This window comes from Pelmatolapia mariae, linkage group LG1 (assembly GCF_036321145.2).
Source record: "Pelmatolapia mariae isolate MD_Pm_ZW linkage group LG1, Pm_UMD_F_2, whole genome shotgun sequence".
NCBI lineage: Eukaryota > Metazoa > Chordata > Actinopteri > Cichliformes > Cichlidae > Pelmatolapia > Pelmatolapia mariae.
The window spans coordinates 7697056-7715142 of record NC_086227.1 but is presented as its reverse complement, the minus strand read 5'-3'; the positions used below and the strand labels follow the sequence as shown (position 1 = coordinate 7715142).

General features: G+C 40.3%; 2 protein-coding genes across 2 annotated transcripts in view; one reads left to right on the top strand and one right to left on the bottom strand.

Annotated features, from left to right (window-relative positions):
• Positions 1 to 7882: 7882 nt before the first annotated feature.
• On the bottom strand, positions 7883 to 10716 carry LOC134615574 (transcription factor E2F8-like). Its single transcript, XM_063463665.1, is given in 10 exon segments — positions 7883 to 8117; positions 8321 to 8405; positions 8528 to 8734; positions 8825 to 8962; positions 9215 to 9228; positions 9470 to 9617; positions 9760 to 10077; positions 10298 to 10451; positions 10544 to 10681; positions 10684 to 10716. Coding segments are annotated over 10 exon segments (1470 nt in total).
• Positions 10717 to 11252: 536 nt separating this feature from the next.
• Positions 11253 to 18087, top strand: part of LOC134639142 (cilia- and flagella-associated protein 70-like) — a 35511-nt gene continuing 28676 nt past the window's right edge. The window contains 2 exon segments of the mRNA XM_065471542.1: positions 11253 to 11273; positions 12285 to 12416. Of these exon segments, the coding sequence (XP_065327614.1) occupies positions 11253 to 11273; positions 12285 to 12416 (153 nt within the window).

Below are 18087 nucleotides of genomic sequence, written 5' to 3'. Positions count from 1 at the left end.
TTCAAAGTTTAGCCTCTCTTCTTTGAGCTGGTCCTGGACTCTAAGCTCTTTTTTTATCTGTTCTTTTTTTTCCTTCAGTTCTTTTACTGTTAGCTCTTTTTCAGTGGTCACCTGATTTAACTTTTGCTTCAGGACCTGATTTTCTTTGCTCAGTGTGTTGATTTTGACTTGGAGGGGAGACAGAAATTCCACGTCTTTTTCTTTCTCCTCCCGTCTCTTTTTTTCAGTGGCATGTTTCCTTTCCAGATCTTTGCATTTCTTTTGAAGATCCAGGATTTTTTTCTCATATTTGCCCGATTCAGTCAACTTTTCTGATCCTGCAGCCTTTATCTCACATTCAACCATACGTTTTCTTAGTCGGTCTATTTCAGAAAGATGGGCGCAGGCTTCCCGATTAAGTCTCACAATTTCCTCCACTTGTTTGCTACACACCTGCAAAATTAATTAATTAAAATAGGTTAAATATGTATTTACAAAGTCTGATTTTTCTAATTATATTAGAAAATAGGAAGAAAAATATGCAATTAATAATACTGTTGGTTAAATTAATACATAAATTGAGTGTTTTCTGCATAATAACCCTAGAAAACCAATGGGGTCGGATCTGACCCCATGGGTTCTCCAGGGATAATTATACTGAAATAGTGATGGTGACCCTAACTGTACAAAAGCATACTAAACGACTGACAATCTAACAAACATTATTGGCCTAATACATCATGCACAGCGAGTCTGACCCTATGCTGTGAGAGTATGACAAGTATGTTTCTGGTCAGTTTGGAAGAAATAACATCACAGTGTTGGTCTTTTTTTTCTATTTTCCTTTTCTTTTATAATTGAAACTGTGATCAAAGCTACTTATCTTCACAGCATGTAATAAAGCTGACAGTCCAGAGCATTGTGGTTTGTTGAGCTAGGGTTAGGGTTAGCAATTCAGACATATGTAATCAGTATTACTCTTGCTGGATATAACAAACACGTAGGAATTTGTATTATAATTTTTATTTTCATTAATATTCATATTCAGTATCAGTTCTTTTATATTATAACTACGTATCCACCCAGGTGCATGGTGGGGCAGGGCTCTGTCCTGGGATCCTTGAGTGAAAGGTAATGTACACCCGGCCAGGTATCCAGTCAATCAGAGTTGTTTTCAATATTTGGTTCAAAAATATGAGTGGAAAATTTTCCATAGAAAACAGAGATTTTTTTCAAGTATTTACAAATACGTCATTTTATTAAAGAAATGTTTCCATCTTTTCCCAATGAACCACAAAAGCTAGTTTCAGATGATCTGTTCCTAATGAACCCGTTAAAGAAAGGAGCTATTTCTAAGATCTATAACCAACTTTTGCAAATAGATAGTACAACTACATTGGACCATTTGAGAAACGCTTGGAGTGAAGAACTAGGTATTAACATCACTGAAGAACAATGGACTAAGGCACAAGAACTGGTTCACTCCACTTCCGTTTGCTGCAGGCACGGATTACTACAATTTAAGGTCCTACATAGGCTCCATCTGTCTAAATTGAAGGTTTCAAGGATGTTTCCAGGAGCGGACTCAAGATGTGATCGATGTGGCCAGAATTCTGCCTCATTGTCACATATGTTTTGGACATGTCCTAATATTGCCATTTACTGGTCTAAAATATTTAAAACTTTGTCTGATATTTTTAAAAAACAGCTCCCTCCAGACCCAGTAATGGCACTTTTTGGTGTAGCTACAGTTAAATACTTAAATAATAAACAAATTTGTGTTTTGAGTTTTATAACATTGCTTGCAAGACGCCTTATACTTCTAAACTGGAAAAATAAATCTGCTTTGTTAAGAGACACAATGAATCATTTACAGTTGGAGAAAATTAAATTTTCATTGAGAGAAAATGTTAAACAGTTTTACCTAATTTGGCAACCCTTTATAGATTACTTTAATAAGTAAAACTGGGAGGGATGGCCTCCTCCCATATCGGCTCCAAGATTATATATATTGGTTTGGGCAGGTGTATTGTTCTTTTTCGGGTTTTTTTTTTTCTTCTCTCCCCTCCTTTGTATATACTTATTTAGGCATCTAAATGTATATGTACAGACATAGATATATGATTGTTTATATAATGGTAATTATATTTTATGTAAAAAGGAGGGGGAGAGGAAGGAGGGGAAGGAGGGAGAAGGAGGGGGAAGGAGAGAAAAGAAGAAAAAAAATTTGTCACTGTAAATGAGATATATACTTTGTTGCCTGATTTGGGAAGGAAAAGGAAAGGAAGAAAAGGGGAAAAGAAAAAAAGAAGAAGAAGAAAGGAAACAAAGGAGAAGGGTGATTGTTTCTAGGATATAAAAGCTTTGTTAAACAATGCAAACAGTTATTTCCATTCCATATTTTTGTGACAAAATGAATATTGTTGGATGAAACTATGCCTTAAATGTAAATCCCTGCTTGATATGTTTGAAATGTACAGAGAGGCAATGTAAATAAACTTGTACAGTGGCAATAACAAAAAAAAATATATATATGAGTGGAAACAAAAATCCAACTAGGATTCTTGCAAATGAAGTCTGTCTTTGACTGTACTGTCCAGCTGATCCATCAAACCCCAACAGGTAAACCTTATTCATGACATAACAAGGTAACAATATAAAAAATTAAACAGCAACAGTCTAAATGTAAAGTGCATTCTAAACTCCAATTCAATAAATTATATGAATGTGCAAAAAATCATTCAGGACTGTAAAACGTGAACTACAGAACCCAGAGTCTTCATCAGTGTGTGTCATGAACGGCTATAAAAAGTCTTTAATTAAAGGACAAAGTGTCATGGTCCCTGTGCCTCCCCGGCCAGCCCAGTGTGGCCACAAGTGTTTGTTTTGCTCTCTCTGCTCTCGCCTGTCTGCCTGGGCGCAGCTCAGATTGCCTGCCTTTGCCTACTCACCTGCAGCGGATCACCAGTGATTTGCAGTTGATCTCTGGCTCTTCTTAAGGCAGGGGCTCTGAGCTACTTGTCGCTGGAATATGGAGTCACTCTCGTTAGTGATTCTGTTGTTCCCGTGCTTGCCTTGGATTAATCCTCGTCTCTGTAAATAGGTTTATCTGGATCTGCCCTCATTGTGACTCCTGGACCCCGTGAGTGAGAGTGGAGCTGCTTGTGTGGAGATTGTGTGGACGAGGAGCGGAGTGAGTACGAAGGCGTGTGTTTCCCCATACTGTTCACCTCCGGGACCCTGGTGTTTCTCCCCCCCTTCACGTGTATATAACGCACCAGTGTGGTTAATAAAGAACTGTTTGAACCGTGCTTTCTCAGTCTGTGCCTGAGTCCGTTCCACCGCCGTGACACAAAGCGGGGTTTGAGTTCGAGTTATGGCAGAGCAGACTGTACCTGCTGCGGAGACTCAGGTCGTTTGGAGTGGAGGGCTCACTCCTGAAGACCTTCTATGACTCTGTGGTGGCCTCAGCCATCTTCTATGGTGTGGTCTGCTGGGGCGGCAGCATCTCTGCTGGGGACAGGAAGAGACTGAACAGGCTGATCCGCAGGGCCAGCTCTGTTCTAGGATGCCCTCTGGACCCAGTGGAGGTGGTGAGTGACAGGAGAATGGTGGCTAAGCTGTCATCCCTGCTGAACAACATCTCCCACCCATGCATGAGACTGTGACAGCACTGAGCAGCTCCTTCAGTGGGAGACTGCGGCACCCACGGTGTGGGACGGAGAGATTTCGCAGGTCTTTCCTCCCCACTGCTGTCAGACTGTACAACAAAGACTTAAACTGATCAAACACACACATCCACAAATATGCAATAACACTAATGTGCAATAATCTTTTCTGGCATCGTTGTATTTTTACTGAGTTGTATATAACATTTGTATTCTATTTTTATCTTATTGTATATTTTATTCTACTGTATATAGTATTTTATTCTGTACAGTTGTGTACTGTATTTATTCTTATTTTATTTTATTCTAATTTTTGCTTCATAACTTTTGCACTGTCCACTTCCTGCTGTGACAAAACAAATTTCCCACGTGTGGGACTAATAAAGGTTATCTTATCTTATCATGCTGCATAGGGTAAAGACATTACTTCAGTATGTTTTCATATATATATATATATATGCACAAAATTAATCCCAAGCACACACAAAAAAAGGGTTTACGGCAGCTGTCAAGCATCTTTCAGGTGGGTATGGTTTTAATTTTCTCTAAATGTTTTAGCAATGTATCCCAAACAGCAAAGAATCTCTCCTTCGACCCCTTGAGAGCGTACTTTATCTTTTCCAACTGTATAAATTGTGTCAGGTCACCAAACCACAAAGCCACTTTGGGTGGCTTTTTTGACTTCCAATGCAACAATATCCTTCTGCGTGCAAGCAGTGTAGTGAAAGCTATTATGTTTTTATGACTCTTCCTTAATGTTCTATGTCCTCTCTGTGACACCAAATATACCCATAGCTGCATTGGGTTGAAACTCAACATTCAATGCTTCGGACAATGTTTTGAAAATTGTTGACCAGTAGGCTTTTAAAGTTGGACATGACCAAAACATATGTGTTAAATCTGCAGAGGGATTTCTACATCTCTCACAGCTTTATATATTTTGGCCAGTCTTGCCTTGGAGTAATGAATGCGGTGTAGAATCTTGAACTGTATGATGTTTAATTTGGCACAAAAAGTGCTGTTGTTTACTCTTAAAAGAGCGCTCTCCCAGGTCTCCTCCTCTAAGTCCACCCCCAGCTCATTCTCCCAGTTTGCTTTGATCTTTGGCATTGTTATATTCTTAAAGGAGGCTATACAATTACTAATTCTTGAGATAAGGCCTTTAGGCTTAAATGTCAGTTTCAACAGATCATCTACACCAGTAAATGGAGTTATATTTGGAAAGTCAGGGTTATGATGCTGAAGGAAGTGGCGAACTTGAAAGTATCTAAATAAGCTGGACAGAGGGAGGTCAAATTTGTGTGACAAATCCTGAAAACTTGCCAAGACACCGTCTATGTACATGTCAGAAAAGTTATGGAGGCCTCGTCTCTGCCAAAGAGCAAATTCAGAGTCTAATCTGGCGGGAAGGAAAAGGTGATTATTGTGTATAGGGGTTAAATGGAGAAGATTTTCAAACCCAAAGTTCTTTTGAACTTGAGCCCATATTTTGAGGGTGTTAATAACTATAAGACTGGTGGTGTGCTGCCGTGAGGAAATTGGAAGGCTGGAGGTGACCAAGGCTCTAAGAGAGGTGGAGATGCAAGACCCCGCTTCAATTTGGCACCAGTCTTCATCAGGGGTATTGAGCCAGTATATGATTTTTTTTTTTGAACATTTGAGGCCCAATAGTAATGGCGAAAATTTGGAAGGGCTAAGCCGCCTAGGTTTTTAGGCCTCTGTAACAGATCCAGGCGTATTCTAGGTTTTTTCCCATCCCATATAAATGAGATCAGAGCTTTATCAATAGATTTAAAAAATAATTTTGGAAGGTAAAGTGGGATACACTGAAAAAGATAAAGAAACTTGGGGAGTATATTCATTTTTATACAATTTACCTTCCCTGCCAACGATAAATGAAGTGGCTTCCATTTCTGATTTGACCTTTTCAAGTAACGGACAGAAATTTTCTTCATAGAGATTATGCAAATCTCTTGTTATATTTATGGCTAGATATTTAAAGCCGTTTTTGGCTGTTTTGAAAGGTGTAGCACTGTTCTGTATTTGAAGAGCCAGATCGTTAACAGGATAGCATTCGCTTTTACTGAAGTTCAGTTTGTACCCAGAGAAGGAGCCAAAGCTGCTTAAGGTGTGAATAATATTGGGGACACATGAAACAGGGTCAGATACGTAAATTAACAGATCATCTGCATAAAGGGACACTCTATGCTCTTTATCCATCCTATGGATACCTGCAATTGATGGCAAGGTTTTGAGTGTAATAGAGAGGGGCTCTATGGCCAGGGCAAATAACAATGGACTGATTGGACAGCCCTGACGGGTACCCCTTGTCAACTTAAAATAACGTGAACATTTACCATTTATGATTATAGAGGCTTTGGTTGATGAATATAAAAGTCTTATCCATGAAATAAAATTGGGGCCGTAACCAAATTTTTTTTAAACAGGCGAATAAATAACCCCATTCCACCCTATCAAATGCTTTCTCTGCATCCAGCGCGATAATCACCTCAGGCACCACGCTGGATGCAGGAGAGTGGATGACATTTAGGAGCCGACGGACATTCGTAAATGAGTGACGGCCTGGGATAAAGCCAGTTTGGTCAGCAGATATTACGTCGTGGATTGTGGTTTCTAGGCATAGGGCCTTTGCCAGGATTTTTAGGAGTGAAATGGGACAGTATGAACCAGGCTCTGTGCTGTCTTTACCTGATTTCAGCAAAAGGAAAATAGATGCTTCAGTCATTGTCTGTGGAAGTGACCCACGAGACAAAGAATCATTAAACACGTCAAGTAAAATTGTTGTTAGCTTGTCAGAAAATTTTTTATAGAACTCAATGGGATACCCATCAGGGCCCGGTGCCTTGCCATTCTGCATCGCCTTTATTGCAGTACCTATTTCTACATGATTGAGTGGAAGTTCAGCTTCAGTCCTTTGGGCCACTGTTACAAGAGGAACCTGAAGATTGTTAAAGAAATGCTCCATATCAGAGCAGTCACTTGTAGTCTCAGATGTATAAAGATTTGAATAAAACGTAGTGAAAGTTTCTTTAATTTCTTCAGGTTCAATTGTTAGCTCACCATCATATTTTCGTATTTGTGTGATTTGTTGTGCGGCTGAGCGGCATTTAAGTTGGTGTGCTAATAAACGTCCGGCTTTGTCGCCGTGCTCATATACATAACCTCGTGATTTTAACAGAAGACGTTCAGTTTTTTCAGTTGACAGCAAATTGTATTGTGTTTGGAGATCTAGCTTCCTTTTATAAAGCTCAATGTTTCAAACTTTTTGATTGTTGTGGTGAACAGACATGTTGCTTCTAAAACCACATGCAGTGTGTGACCATGATCGGCACATTGTTCACTGAGACCGTGAACGCCACTTCTTTGAAGCATTCTCCTTCTTCTCCTTGCCATCAAAATGGAAGCAGAAAGAGCATGAGCTGTTTTGATCTACTGAAAGGAAAAAGCAGAAAATCTGAGCTGAAACCAGTCAGCTGAAACCATTAAGATAGAAACAATCATTCAATGCAGTGTCTCAGATAGCCTAGCCTGTTACAACTGTTGATACAAGCTCAGTACAATTAACACACAGTGTCAGGGAACTACAGTGTGGGAACTAGTGGCTTTAGGTTTGTAGTCATTTACCTTTCATCCATCCATTCATTCATTTCATTCAGGAGGAAGAAATGTCAGGTTGGTGCAGGCTGGTTAGATACATTTTTTCCTATGCTGTCTTTAACTAAATGAATTGGCTCACTTTATGGCTGGGCTGTATGTGGGGTTATATCATGTTATTTTGGGCAGGAGTACCTGTCCCCTGTAAGGCTTAGAAAGTTTCTCCAAGGATTTCTCCATAAGCAGAGCTTCTAGCTTCTAGCACATCTGTGGCTGTGTAGGCTGACAGGTTTTAGGTGGCTCTTTTTACCCCACTGTGAGTGCGTAAATACCCCCACTAGTTCTTTTGGGTTGCAGTTAACTTGGGAGGAAGGGGTGGGTCTGCCATGGCTAGCCATGAATGAATAACAATTATCTGGGATACATAAGTTTCGTAATGCATGCATATATCGCTATTGATTAAATGTGGCCTGAGGGCTGCCATTTTTTAAATTTGGTTATTTCTTTTAGAAATGTTGGATCTAAATAATGAATGTGTGTCAGGGGCCATCATGCAGTCCAGCAACCTTTGAGGTTCTGCTTTGATTCACCAAGAACTATTAGGGAAACCTTCCAGTGCCTCACAGTACAGGGATCAGGGGCGAACACTGCGCGGGGATGTAGGCAACAGACCCTGTTGGCTGTGCTGCCAGCAGGGCGTGTGGGTTCGGGTTGGCAGTAGTATTGACTGCTTGCTCCTGAGTTGGAGGTTGTAACGGTATCTGAGATGGTTCCACTGAAGTAGGAGTGGGAAGCTGTAACACGTAACCTGCGTTTGCCTCCGCAGCAGCAGGCTTTAGGTCTTCATCTCCAGTCCTGGAACACAAGCAGGACAATCATTTAAAGAATATCTCTTATGCTCTTTTTAAAAGTGGATGCTCACATTGAAACACGACAAAATGTTTAATATAATGAGGTAAGTTTGTGCACGTGCAAGCAATCTCTGTTGGTCAAAGGCCAGAGCTATTACTGAAGATTTAGCTTAGGATGAGTGACAGACTAAATGGAACTAAACTTACGCTGACTCCTGGTCGAGTTCAATCTTACGAATAGCAGCAAGCTGGGCCATTTTGTTTGGGAAGTCACTGTTCACTGAGGAATCACCTGAAGACAGAAGAGTAAATTAAAAAAAGAAAGTTAAGAAGCTTCATCGCATCATTCATAATAATTTGCTGGAGAAAGAACTTTTTTTTTTTTTTAAATGAAGAAATGTCTTTTGTGCTTACTCTTGACAGGACTGCTGGGGGCCGAGTTGATCTTGCGTCGATCATCCTGAATGCTCTTGGCGAGCTTTATGAGGGACGGGTGGCGAGTGAAGCTCCGTTTAGTCCCCGGTGACGAGAAGAGATTTTTGGCACAGTTGTCGGCGGACGCACGTGGTTCAAGTACGCCTTTCTTCTTGGGTGGGCATGCGGTTGAGGTGTTCTCCGAGTCTAGAGGAAAAGTTAAGTGCTAAGAAAACACGAACGCTACGACTACACCTTATAACTAAGTGCCAAATTTTCAGGGAGTTCTGGTGATACCTTTGACTTGTGGGAACTCGTCAGGGCCGACCCATTCGAACGCCGGTTTCCTCCCCCTCTCTTCTGTCACGTGAACTTTCTCAATGAGCTTCAGGCTTCGTAGCACATTAGCTATGTTATACAGCCGCCGCACTTTGGCTGCAAACACACAACCAAACAGCGTTAATATCGATTAGTGAAGACACAAAACAGGAAATATACATAATCAACATTTAAAACTTCATAAGATGCCTTTACCCCCACCTCAATCATAAATGTCATAGAGTTCATGCATTGTTCACATGTATGCCATGACGCAGTCTCGATTAACATTATATCAGGGGTGTCAAACATAAGGACCCACCTAGGACTCCAACCTTGCCAAACTGGAGATGTTTGTAAAACTTTTGCTTTTAAATTTTAGACTTTTAAGTCATACATTTTACAGCTTTTCATACTCTCTTATCTCTCTCTCTACTGACAAAAGAATTCCCCATCAGAATTCATACTACACCAAGTAAATAAGTAATAATACACCATTAAATGACAGAAAGTTATTATTATTTTCACCATCTACTGTAGAAATTGGGTTCACATTAAACAAAACAAACAAACAAAAAAAGAAGACATTTTTATTATTATTTTTTTGTTATATAATTACAGGACATCTCTTGATCTGCTGCCTGGTCCTCTCCAATCAGGATCTTAGCAGCCACGTCCAGACTGACCACACGAGGATTAGACACCAGAAAGAGCATGACAAACTTTTGGCTCATCACACTCAGAGATTTGTCTTTCCTACTGTTGACAGAGGCTGGACAAGACATAGGACAATAAACACAAAGGTTTGTGTGTTTGAACCTAACTATTTCATTTTGTAAAGTATTTCTGTGTATCATCTCGCAGAATTCAAAACGACAATTTCATTGTTTATATAAAAACAAAATCTTCTCCACCTGCTTTGAACTCCACTCCTGGCAGCTCCACAAAGAAGAGTTCTTTCTGTCCGTGTTCTCCGTTCTCCAAGTCCACCACCGCCACCTCGTTCTCCTTCTCCTCCCCGTCAAAGTCAAACTCCTTTTCCACGAGGCGCTGGCGGATCTGCTGCATCTGCTGGCTGTACCGGTGTTCCTCGCCCACCTGCTTCAGAATGGCCAGAGTCTGAGCCAGTTTGGTCCGGCCATGCCAGGTGTAGCGGTTCTTTGCAGAGCGGCTCACCATGTGAAGACTCTCCAGCACGTTCATGATGTCATAAATGCGTCGGCGCTCCACATCTGTTAGCGTAGGAGAAAAAATAAAATTTCTTAACTCATTAGGTAAAAGTAACTGATTGGAGGAGAAAATGAAACAAACCAGCTTCAGTTACGATCTTTGTGTTTTTGTGCGTGTTTTTTGCCTAAAGCAGAACAAGTCAACTCAGATATGATGTATCATAAGAGCTATTGCTAAACAAAATAAGTTAAGCAATCATTAGCTGCAATCTAATAGACATACTGAGCTCAGTAGCCACATCATCCAGGCAGATGTCGTTGTTGAGGGCTGGGTTTGGGTAATCTGGATAACGTGCAAGGAACTTGTGACACAGAAGCCCCAGACTCTTCTCTTTTCTGCTAATCATTTTCTCTGACTCTTCTCCATTTTCAGGCTCCTGGAAAAAAGACAACAGACAAGAACAGCTATTTTACCATGTCAACATACCAGAAGATGCCTGTGACATCAGCTCTAGTATTTTATTTGTACCTGTGTAGATTCAAGACTATCCCGCCCATCGCTGTCCATACAGAGCTCCTTTTCTCGGTTTCTGATCTCAGGACTAGCAGCGCTGATGAGCATTTTGAGGTTTGAGGTCGGTGTCCAGGGATCAACTGAACCAACTTCCCTCCCTTTTTTTTAGGTGTGGTGAGGGGACCCATGGTGATCTGGTTGTCCACTAAGACGCCACACAAACCAGTTAATGTCTTTGGCGTTTTTGTTGTTTTTACCAATACCTGAGGTGCAACAAAACCACCATCCTGGTGAGAAAAGGAGAAGACATATTAAGATGCAAGACTCATATTTTTTTCTCTGGTTAATACTGAAATGTAAGAAATTAAAAAAAAAACCGAATAAATTTTATCTAAACGTGGCCATATTACGCTGTACTTATTGAGCTTTGAATGAGACTTCTGGGTCAGTTTCCAAGTTAGCATAACAGTTCAATAAGGATCATTTGAGCTGTAGTCATCTAGGTATACGGTATAGGTCAAATTAATTTAAGTAATTTTACTTTCAATGTAAGTGATATTTCCATTTGGGAATGCCCTAAATAACTACAGTAATTTTAACAGGAAACCTACCCTGGGATATTTGTAGCGGACGCTCCATCTTTGTACCAGTAGGTGGCAGTGTGAGACCATGGTTTGGCCTGTGTTAGCAGCCTGAGGCGCATGCTTCGCGCTGTTTTCTCATAATGGCGGAGTATTCAGGAACGGTAAGCCACGTCTCCCTGTCTGATCGTTTCTTTTCTGTTTACAGGTTCATATCGCCCGAAATAGAATATAACAGCAATCACATCCATTATATAGCATAGATTAACCATTACGGTTGGAAACTAAAAGCGTACAGAAAGTGTAGTACAGTAAATTAGACTTTTGTAAGTATTTGTTTACGGCTTTAGCAGCATGCTATGGTTAGCATGTTAGTTTGGGTCACACACCTCCTATGCTCTGTGATGTTAGTGATCGGCTCCACCGTTATTGTGTATTGTTTTAGTCCCTTGTTTTCTGCCATAAAGTGTTTCCGTGAATTCAGTGCACATGTCAAGATGGTGCTGATTACGCCATTATTTCAAACTATTTGAGATTTATAGATTTGTCTTGTTGGAATTAATTTTGAACCAAGTCTCACAAGAAAATTGATCATGATTAGCCATTGGAATGTGTTAATTTCCTTTTGTCTAGTTGGTCACAGAACACATATGGAGAATGTGTGAGCTATGTTTAGGAATAAGTATATACACAGTTGTAATACTGTAAAGGTAATAAAAGGAGGGCATAATTGTGAATTTGAATAAATAATGGCGGAGTATTCAGGAACAGCAAGCCACGTCTCCCTGTCTGATCGTTTCTTTCCTGTTTACAGGACACGTATGTAGCTGTCTAGAGGTGCTGCCACCCGGTACCTGTAACAGATGCAATTGTTGATAATTTTTTGCTTGACTCTTTCTTTTGTTGTCTAATTTCGGCTATTCATGTACTATAATGTTATAATATTAGCTGAACCTCTCACAAAAAAGCACTTTGAAGACAGGTACAGTGAAACAGGGCACTACTTTTATGAGTTGATTGAGTACATGTATCCATGTATCATGTTGTGCTTTGTTGTGTGTTGTGGTATATATATGGGCACATTAGGACAGATTCCTATCAACCACATCGCTGAACTGGTAACAGTGAACTTGAATTTGAGCTTAATTTTGCTCTTCTCCTTGTATATTATTCAGCATTTTCGAGTTCACGTTGAACCCACCATATCAGAGCCGCTGCCTGTGAACGTTGAGAGGCATCGTTGCCATGGAAACGCGTCCCTGTGCGGCAAACTGCCCTTTAAAGGAGGCTCCAGAAAACAGGAAAAGGCACAGCATGAGTATAAAAATACATATAAACCGTGGAAATAACCTGGTAAGTCAATTTGCCGTTACTTAGAAATGATCCCCATTAGAGCAGGGCAATATGGCCAAAAATATTTATCACCATATATATTTGAAAATGTGCGATAACGAGGATATAATTGAAGCGAGAAAAAATATAACTCCACAACTTTATAACTTTATAACTCCACAAAAAAACCCATTCATGTATTTTCACTTAAACAAGCAGCTGTTTTTAAGTGCATTAAAGCTATATAAAAATTTAACAGCGCAAATGCAAATTCCTTGCTGAAAGTTTAACCAAATGGCATTTCCAGTAGAAATGGGCTGAGACATCCTGAGCATAACCATGTATAATATCCACTGAAGTTAAAAAGAGGTGCTTTGCAACATTAAACCACAGTGTGCCAAATAAAAAAGTCAAATACGTATTTTTCAGACCATAAGGTGCACGGGATTATAAGGCACATTAAGCGAAACAAAGCAGTCAGATAAATCAAATTTTATTCAACTCATTCTTCTTGCTTCCTCCACTTCTGTGCCATTGATTCATTAATGCTGTATTCTATCACGGCTGCTCTATTTCCATGTTGTTGCAGTATATTAATGACTAACCTCGTATTGTGGATGGATTATCTCAGTTGTTCTCCTGACTGAAGTTTGGTCCGTTTACAGCATCCTGCCATGAGATTACATTTGTCTCTAACCATCAAGAACCCTCACGTTAACTTTTATCAAGTGGAAAAGTGTTAGCGTTGATTCCTCCAGATTCACTGTTTATGTTATGCTAACATAGCTGTGTCGCTGGCGATCACGTAGCACATCATTATAAACCAGCTAGCCCAACTTCAGTAACCTTACAAACGTCACTGCTGTTTAGTTTCCTGTCTTCATTTATGTTGGAAATGATAGCAGAGCAGCATGTTTGAATTTTTTCAGAAATCTCTCAGTCAGAACATGCTATATCATGCTTAGCTCGCTGGTTTCGCTAGTTACCTAACTTCCGCTAACTTCCTGCTAGCTTCTAACTCCGTTAAGTGTAATAAATTCTGTTTTCATGGGTGCCTGGATGTTAAACTTCATAGTTACACCTGGTAACTATGAAGTTACCAGGTATGAGGGTTTATCCAGACTCTTCTTCGGGCTGGCTTTTTCTTCCCTCGGTGAGTGGATTCTACGAGCGTGACGGTTTGAACCCTGTGTATTTACGTCCCTTAACTCGAGCCTCTGCAAATAATGAGGTTCCTAGCTCACTGAATATGGCGCTTTTTAACGCTCGATCTCTCTCTAATAAATCATTCTTGTTGAATGATTTTATATTATCTAAAAAACTCGATCTTTTATTCCTGACTGAGACCTGGCAGCGGGATGTAGACTACTCGTCACTTATTGAACTCTGCCCGGATGGCTATAGTTTTATAACCCAGCCTCGGTTGTCTGGTCGGGGTGGCGGGCTTGCCGTGGCTTTCCAGGACCGTTTCTCCTGCCGCTCCGTGAAAACTGGATTTTTTTGCTCGTTTGAGCTGCAGCTGCTCAAAATTGGTAAAAAGGATCCTTTTTTCTGTGCTGTGTTGTATCGCCCACCTGGATATAACAGGTTATTTTTGTCGGAGCTCAGCAACTTCTTATCCGCTACTATGAAGCTGTCTAGGGTGCTTATAGTTGGGGACTTCAACATTCACGTTGATGATGACTCCGACCCATTCGCCAGAGACTTTATGAGCATTATGGATTCTTTTCATTTTGCTCAGCATGTGTCCGGTCCTACACACAGCAAAGGTCACACACTGGACCTTGTTTTTACTTTGGGTTTAAATATTGATTTTATTTGCTCTGAGGACATTTTTATTTCTGATCATTATGTTATTGTTTTTAACCTGTCTTTTAATGAGCCTTTGTCCCCCGTCAGACGGATGGTTAAGTCTCGCATCTTAAACTCCTCCACAGTGGAGAAATTTGTGGATGCTTTTAACTTACAGCTATCTCCTCAAAATGGTGTTGATTTCTTAACTAGTCTTTTTAATAATTATTGCCGTTTTATTTTAGCCTAAATCTGTCCGGTTAAAATGAGGAGTGTTTCTGCCTCTAAATCTCCTCCTTGGCTAAATGACAGTATTCGCTGTCTAAAACGTGATTGTCGTAAAGCGGAGCGCAGGTGGAGGAAAACTCATCTAAATGTTCACCTCCTCTATCTTAAGGTCCTTTTAGCTTCTTTTAATAATGCGATCAGAGATGCGAGGGCTGCCCATTTCTCACACTTGGTTACAAAGAGCAGAGGCAATCCTAAGGTGCTATTCAACACCATTAATGACATTGTTACTCCTGTTCTACCTGCGGCCCCTATTTCATCTAATGAGGACTGTGAAAATTTTCTCTTTTTTTTGCTGGCAAAAATTCATAACGTGAGAATGAGTTTTACATACTCAGCACCTGCTATCTCAATCTCTACCACATCCCGGCCCATTGTCTTGGATACTTTCTCTCCGGTTTCACTACCTGAGCTAGTGAAATTAGTGAATTCAGTGAAAGCATCCTCCTGCTTACTTGACATTATACCTGCATCATTATTCAAAAATGTCTTCCAGTCTATTGGTTCATGTGTGCTCACTTTAATCAACTCCTCATTGGCATCTGGTATAGTTCCGGTTTATTTTAAAAACGCTGCTATTCTCCCACTTTTAAAAAAACCTCAACTTGACCCCTCTCTTTGGAGCAGCTACCGACCTATTTCTAAATTACCCTTAATTGCTAAGCTTCTAGAAAAGGTTGTGGCTAAGCAGCTTATGGCAGCTCTAGATAAACATGGCATTTACGATAAGTTTCAGTCCGGTTTTCGTCAATTTCACTCCACGGAGACAGCTCTTCTTAGGGTCTCAAGTGACATCTTGATGAATAATGATGCAGGAAAATGCTCTGTTCTACTCATGTTGGACCTCACATCAGCTTTCGACACAGTTGACCATCACATCCTCATTGAAAGGCTGAAAAATTGGGTTGGTGTATCTGGAACTGCTTTAGATTGGTTCTCCTCTTATCTCCATCACCGATCCTTTTCTGTGGCAGTTTCCGATTTTAGGTCATCCTCTACCTCCCTTGCTTATGGTGTCCCTCAAGGGTCAGTTTTGGGGCCTTTATTGTTTTTAATCTATCTTCTCCCCCTCCAGCATATAATGGGCTCTTTTGAGGATATTTCTTATCATTGTTATGCTGATGATATTCAGTTGTACGTTTCTTTTATGCCTGAGGATTTATCTAAGCTTCAGCGGCTGAATGACTGCTTAGATTTGATCAAACGTTGGATGGCTGCAAATTTCCTCCAACTCAACGAGGGGAAAACCGAAGTCCTCGTATGCGCCCCTGATAGATTTCTATCCCAGATAGTGAAAGCCCTTGGTCCTCTCTCACTCTATGTTAAATCCTCTATCAGGAATCTAGGTGTCACCTTTGACTCGAGTCTCACATTGGATGGGCATGTCAATTCTCTGGTTCGGTCTTGTTTTTATCATTTAAGAAATGTGGCTAGGCTAAGCCCGATTTTATCTCGTTCTGAACTGGAGATTGCTATACATGCATTTATTTCGTCACGGTTGGATTATTGTAATTCGCTGTTCATGTGTCTTAGCAAAGGTTCTCTGGATCGTCTGCAGGTTGTGCAAAACGCTGCAGCGAGGCTTCTGACAAAATCCTCCAAGTACTCGCATGTGACACCATTGTTATCTCAGTTACACTGGCTTCCTGTTAAATTTAGAATTGATTTTAAGATCCTGGTCTTGACCTACAGAGCTGTGCACGGACTGGCACCTGCCTACATCTTTGATCTGCTACAGCCCTATGTCCCTAGCAGGTCTTTGAGGTCATCTGATCAGGGCTTACTTGCTATAAAAAATACTAAGAGGAGGACTAAGGGTGTCAGAGCTTTTGCCAATGTGGCCCCGAGACTGTGGAACTCTCTCCCCCAAGCATTAAGAACTGTGGACTCAGTAGCTGTTTTTAAAAAACAACTCAAAACTTACCTTTTTAAAACTGCTTTTGGTTAATTATTTGCCTGTTTTATTTTCTCTTTTTAAATCTTTTTATGACTTTTAATCTTTTGTGCAGCACTTTGTGATTGTCTTGAAAGGTGCTATATAAATAAAAATTTATTTATTTATTTATTATTTAAAGCAGCAATGCTGATCGTTTTATTAAAGATGAAAGAATTTAGACAGTTTTTTAACTCTCAGTGATGCTGCAGTGGTTGTTTGACTTTGGGACCTGAAGGGGACGGAGTTTAGGACCCAGATTACTCCCAGATATACGAGCGCCTTAGTCCGACAAATACGGCAATAACGACGGCCCGCTTGCATGTTCTACAAAAAAATGTGCTTTGTTGTGTATCTGACGGACAAACACCAAACCAGTTCCACATCACTGAAGTGGCACCATTTTTACAAACTAATTCTGGTTCATCCGCTTCACTCAACGATCCGCTTTCTCATTCTCCGTTGCCGCCATGCTTTTTTTGGCCATGTTCGTATGAAAACAAAGGCACTGCGCATGCGCGTTTTACCCATATTCTATCGCGATATTTCATTTTCTTATCGTTGCCTAACATTGTACCGGTATTACCGTGAACGGTATAATATGGCCCAGCCCTAATCCCCACAAACCTGTGAAATTTGCTAACACTGCGGCATAACAGTCTAACGGAAGTCTACATACGAGGTGTCTATGAAGTTTTTTTTTTTGTTTGTTTGTTTTTTTTTACCTTAAAATTCACGAAGCAGCAAATTACCTTGATAACCCAACATTACCGTCCAGCAATTCCGAAAGAAACTTTGAGGTGTTTACGTCTAAGCTGTTATTGTTTTACAGTAGGGCTGCCACAAACGATTATTTTGATAGTCGACTAGTCACCGATTATTTTTGCGATTATTCGACTAATCAGATCATGCATCCATTGGACGTAAAACGTACAGCTTATTGCACCAGCACCATCTGCTCTTATATAACTATCATTAGCTTACAGCTTGAAGTGTTTAAGGTATGTGCTAACTAAAAATAAAGACAAGATGATAGCTTATTAAATTTTAATGAAATTTGCAGATTGTTTCGGTGAAGTTTAATAAACTCCTTGCTATCTAAAATGTAACGGGACACCGGAGTATATTCTCGAGCATCTCACACTTCTGATAATCAGTTGTCTGCTTGACGTTTATTCAGCTGTGTAAAAATTATAACTTTAATCTCAGCCAAACCGATTTACTCAGGAACAAATAAAATACTAAAAAAAAAAAGCTAAACAGTAACATTTTAAGTTATCTAAGTGACTTATATATGTTTAACCTGAGTAGCGAAAGACGGCGGTGGGTTTGAAAACGATTTGCCGGGAGTCCGGTGTTCTCACGGGCTCTAGTGAGCCTTGCCCCCGGCTAGCTATCGAGCTAGTGGGTAACAGACGTCTCCGAAAACGTCGGAGCGCTTTTGAAAATATGTGGTGTCTTGATAAACTGAGCAGATATTTGAGGTTTGCACAGTTACATTCTCGCCTGAAAATATGTTAAACGTTTATTTTGTGACCCAGAAAGAATAATAAGAGTAATGTTAAAACTAACTAGCTGCCGCCATTGTTGGAAACTGAGCTGGGCTGCGCTATGAATTCTGGGACAGAGCTACT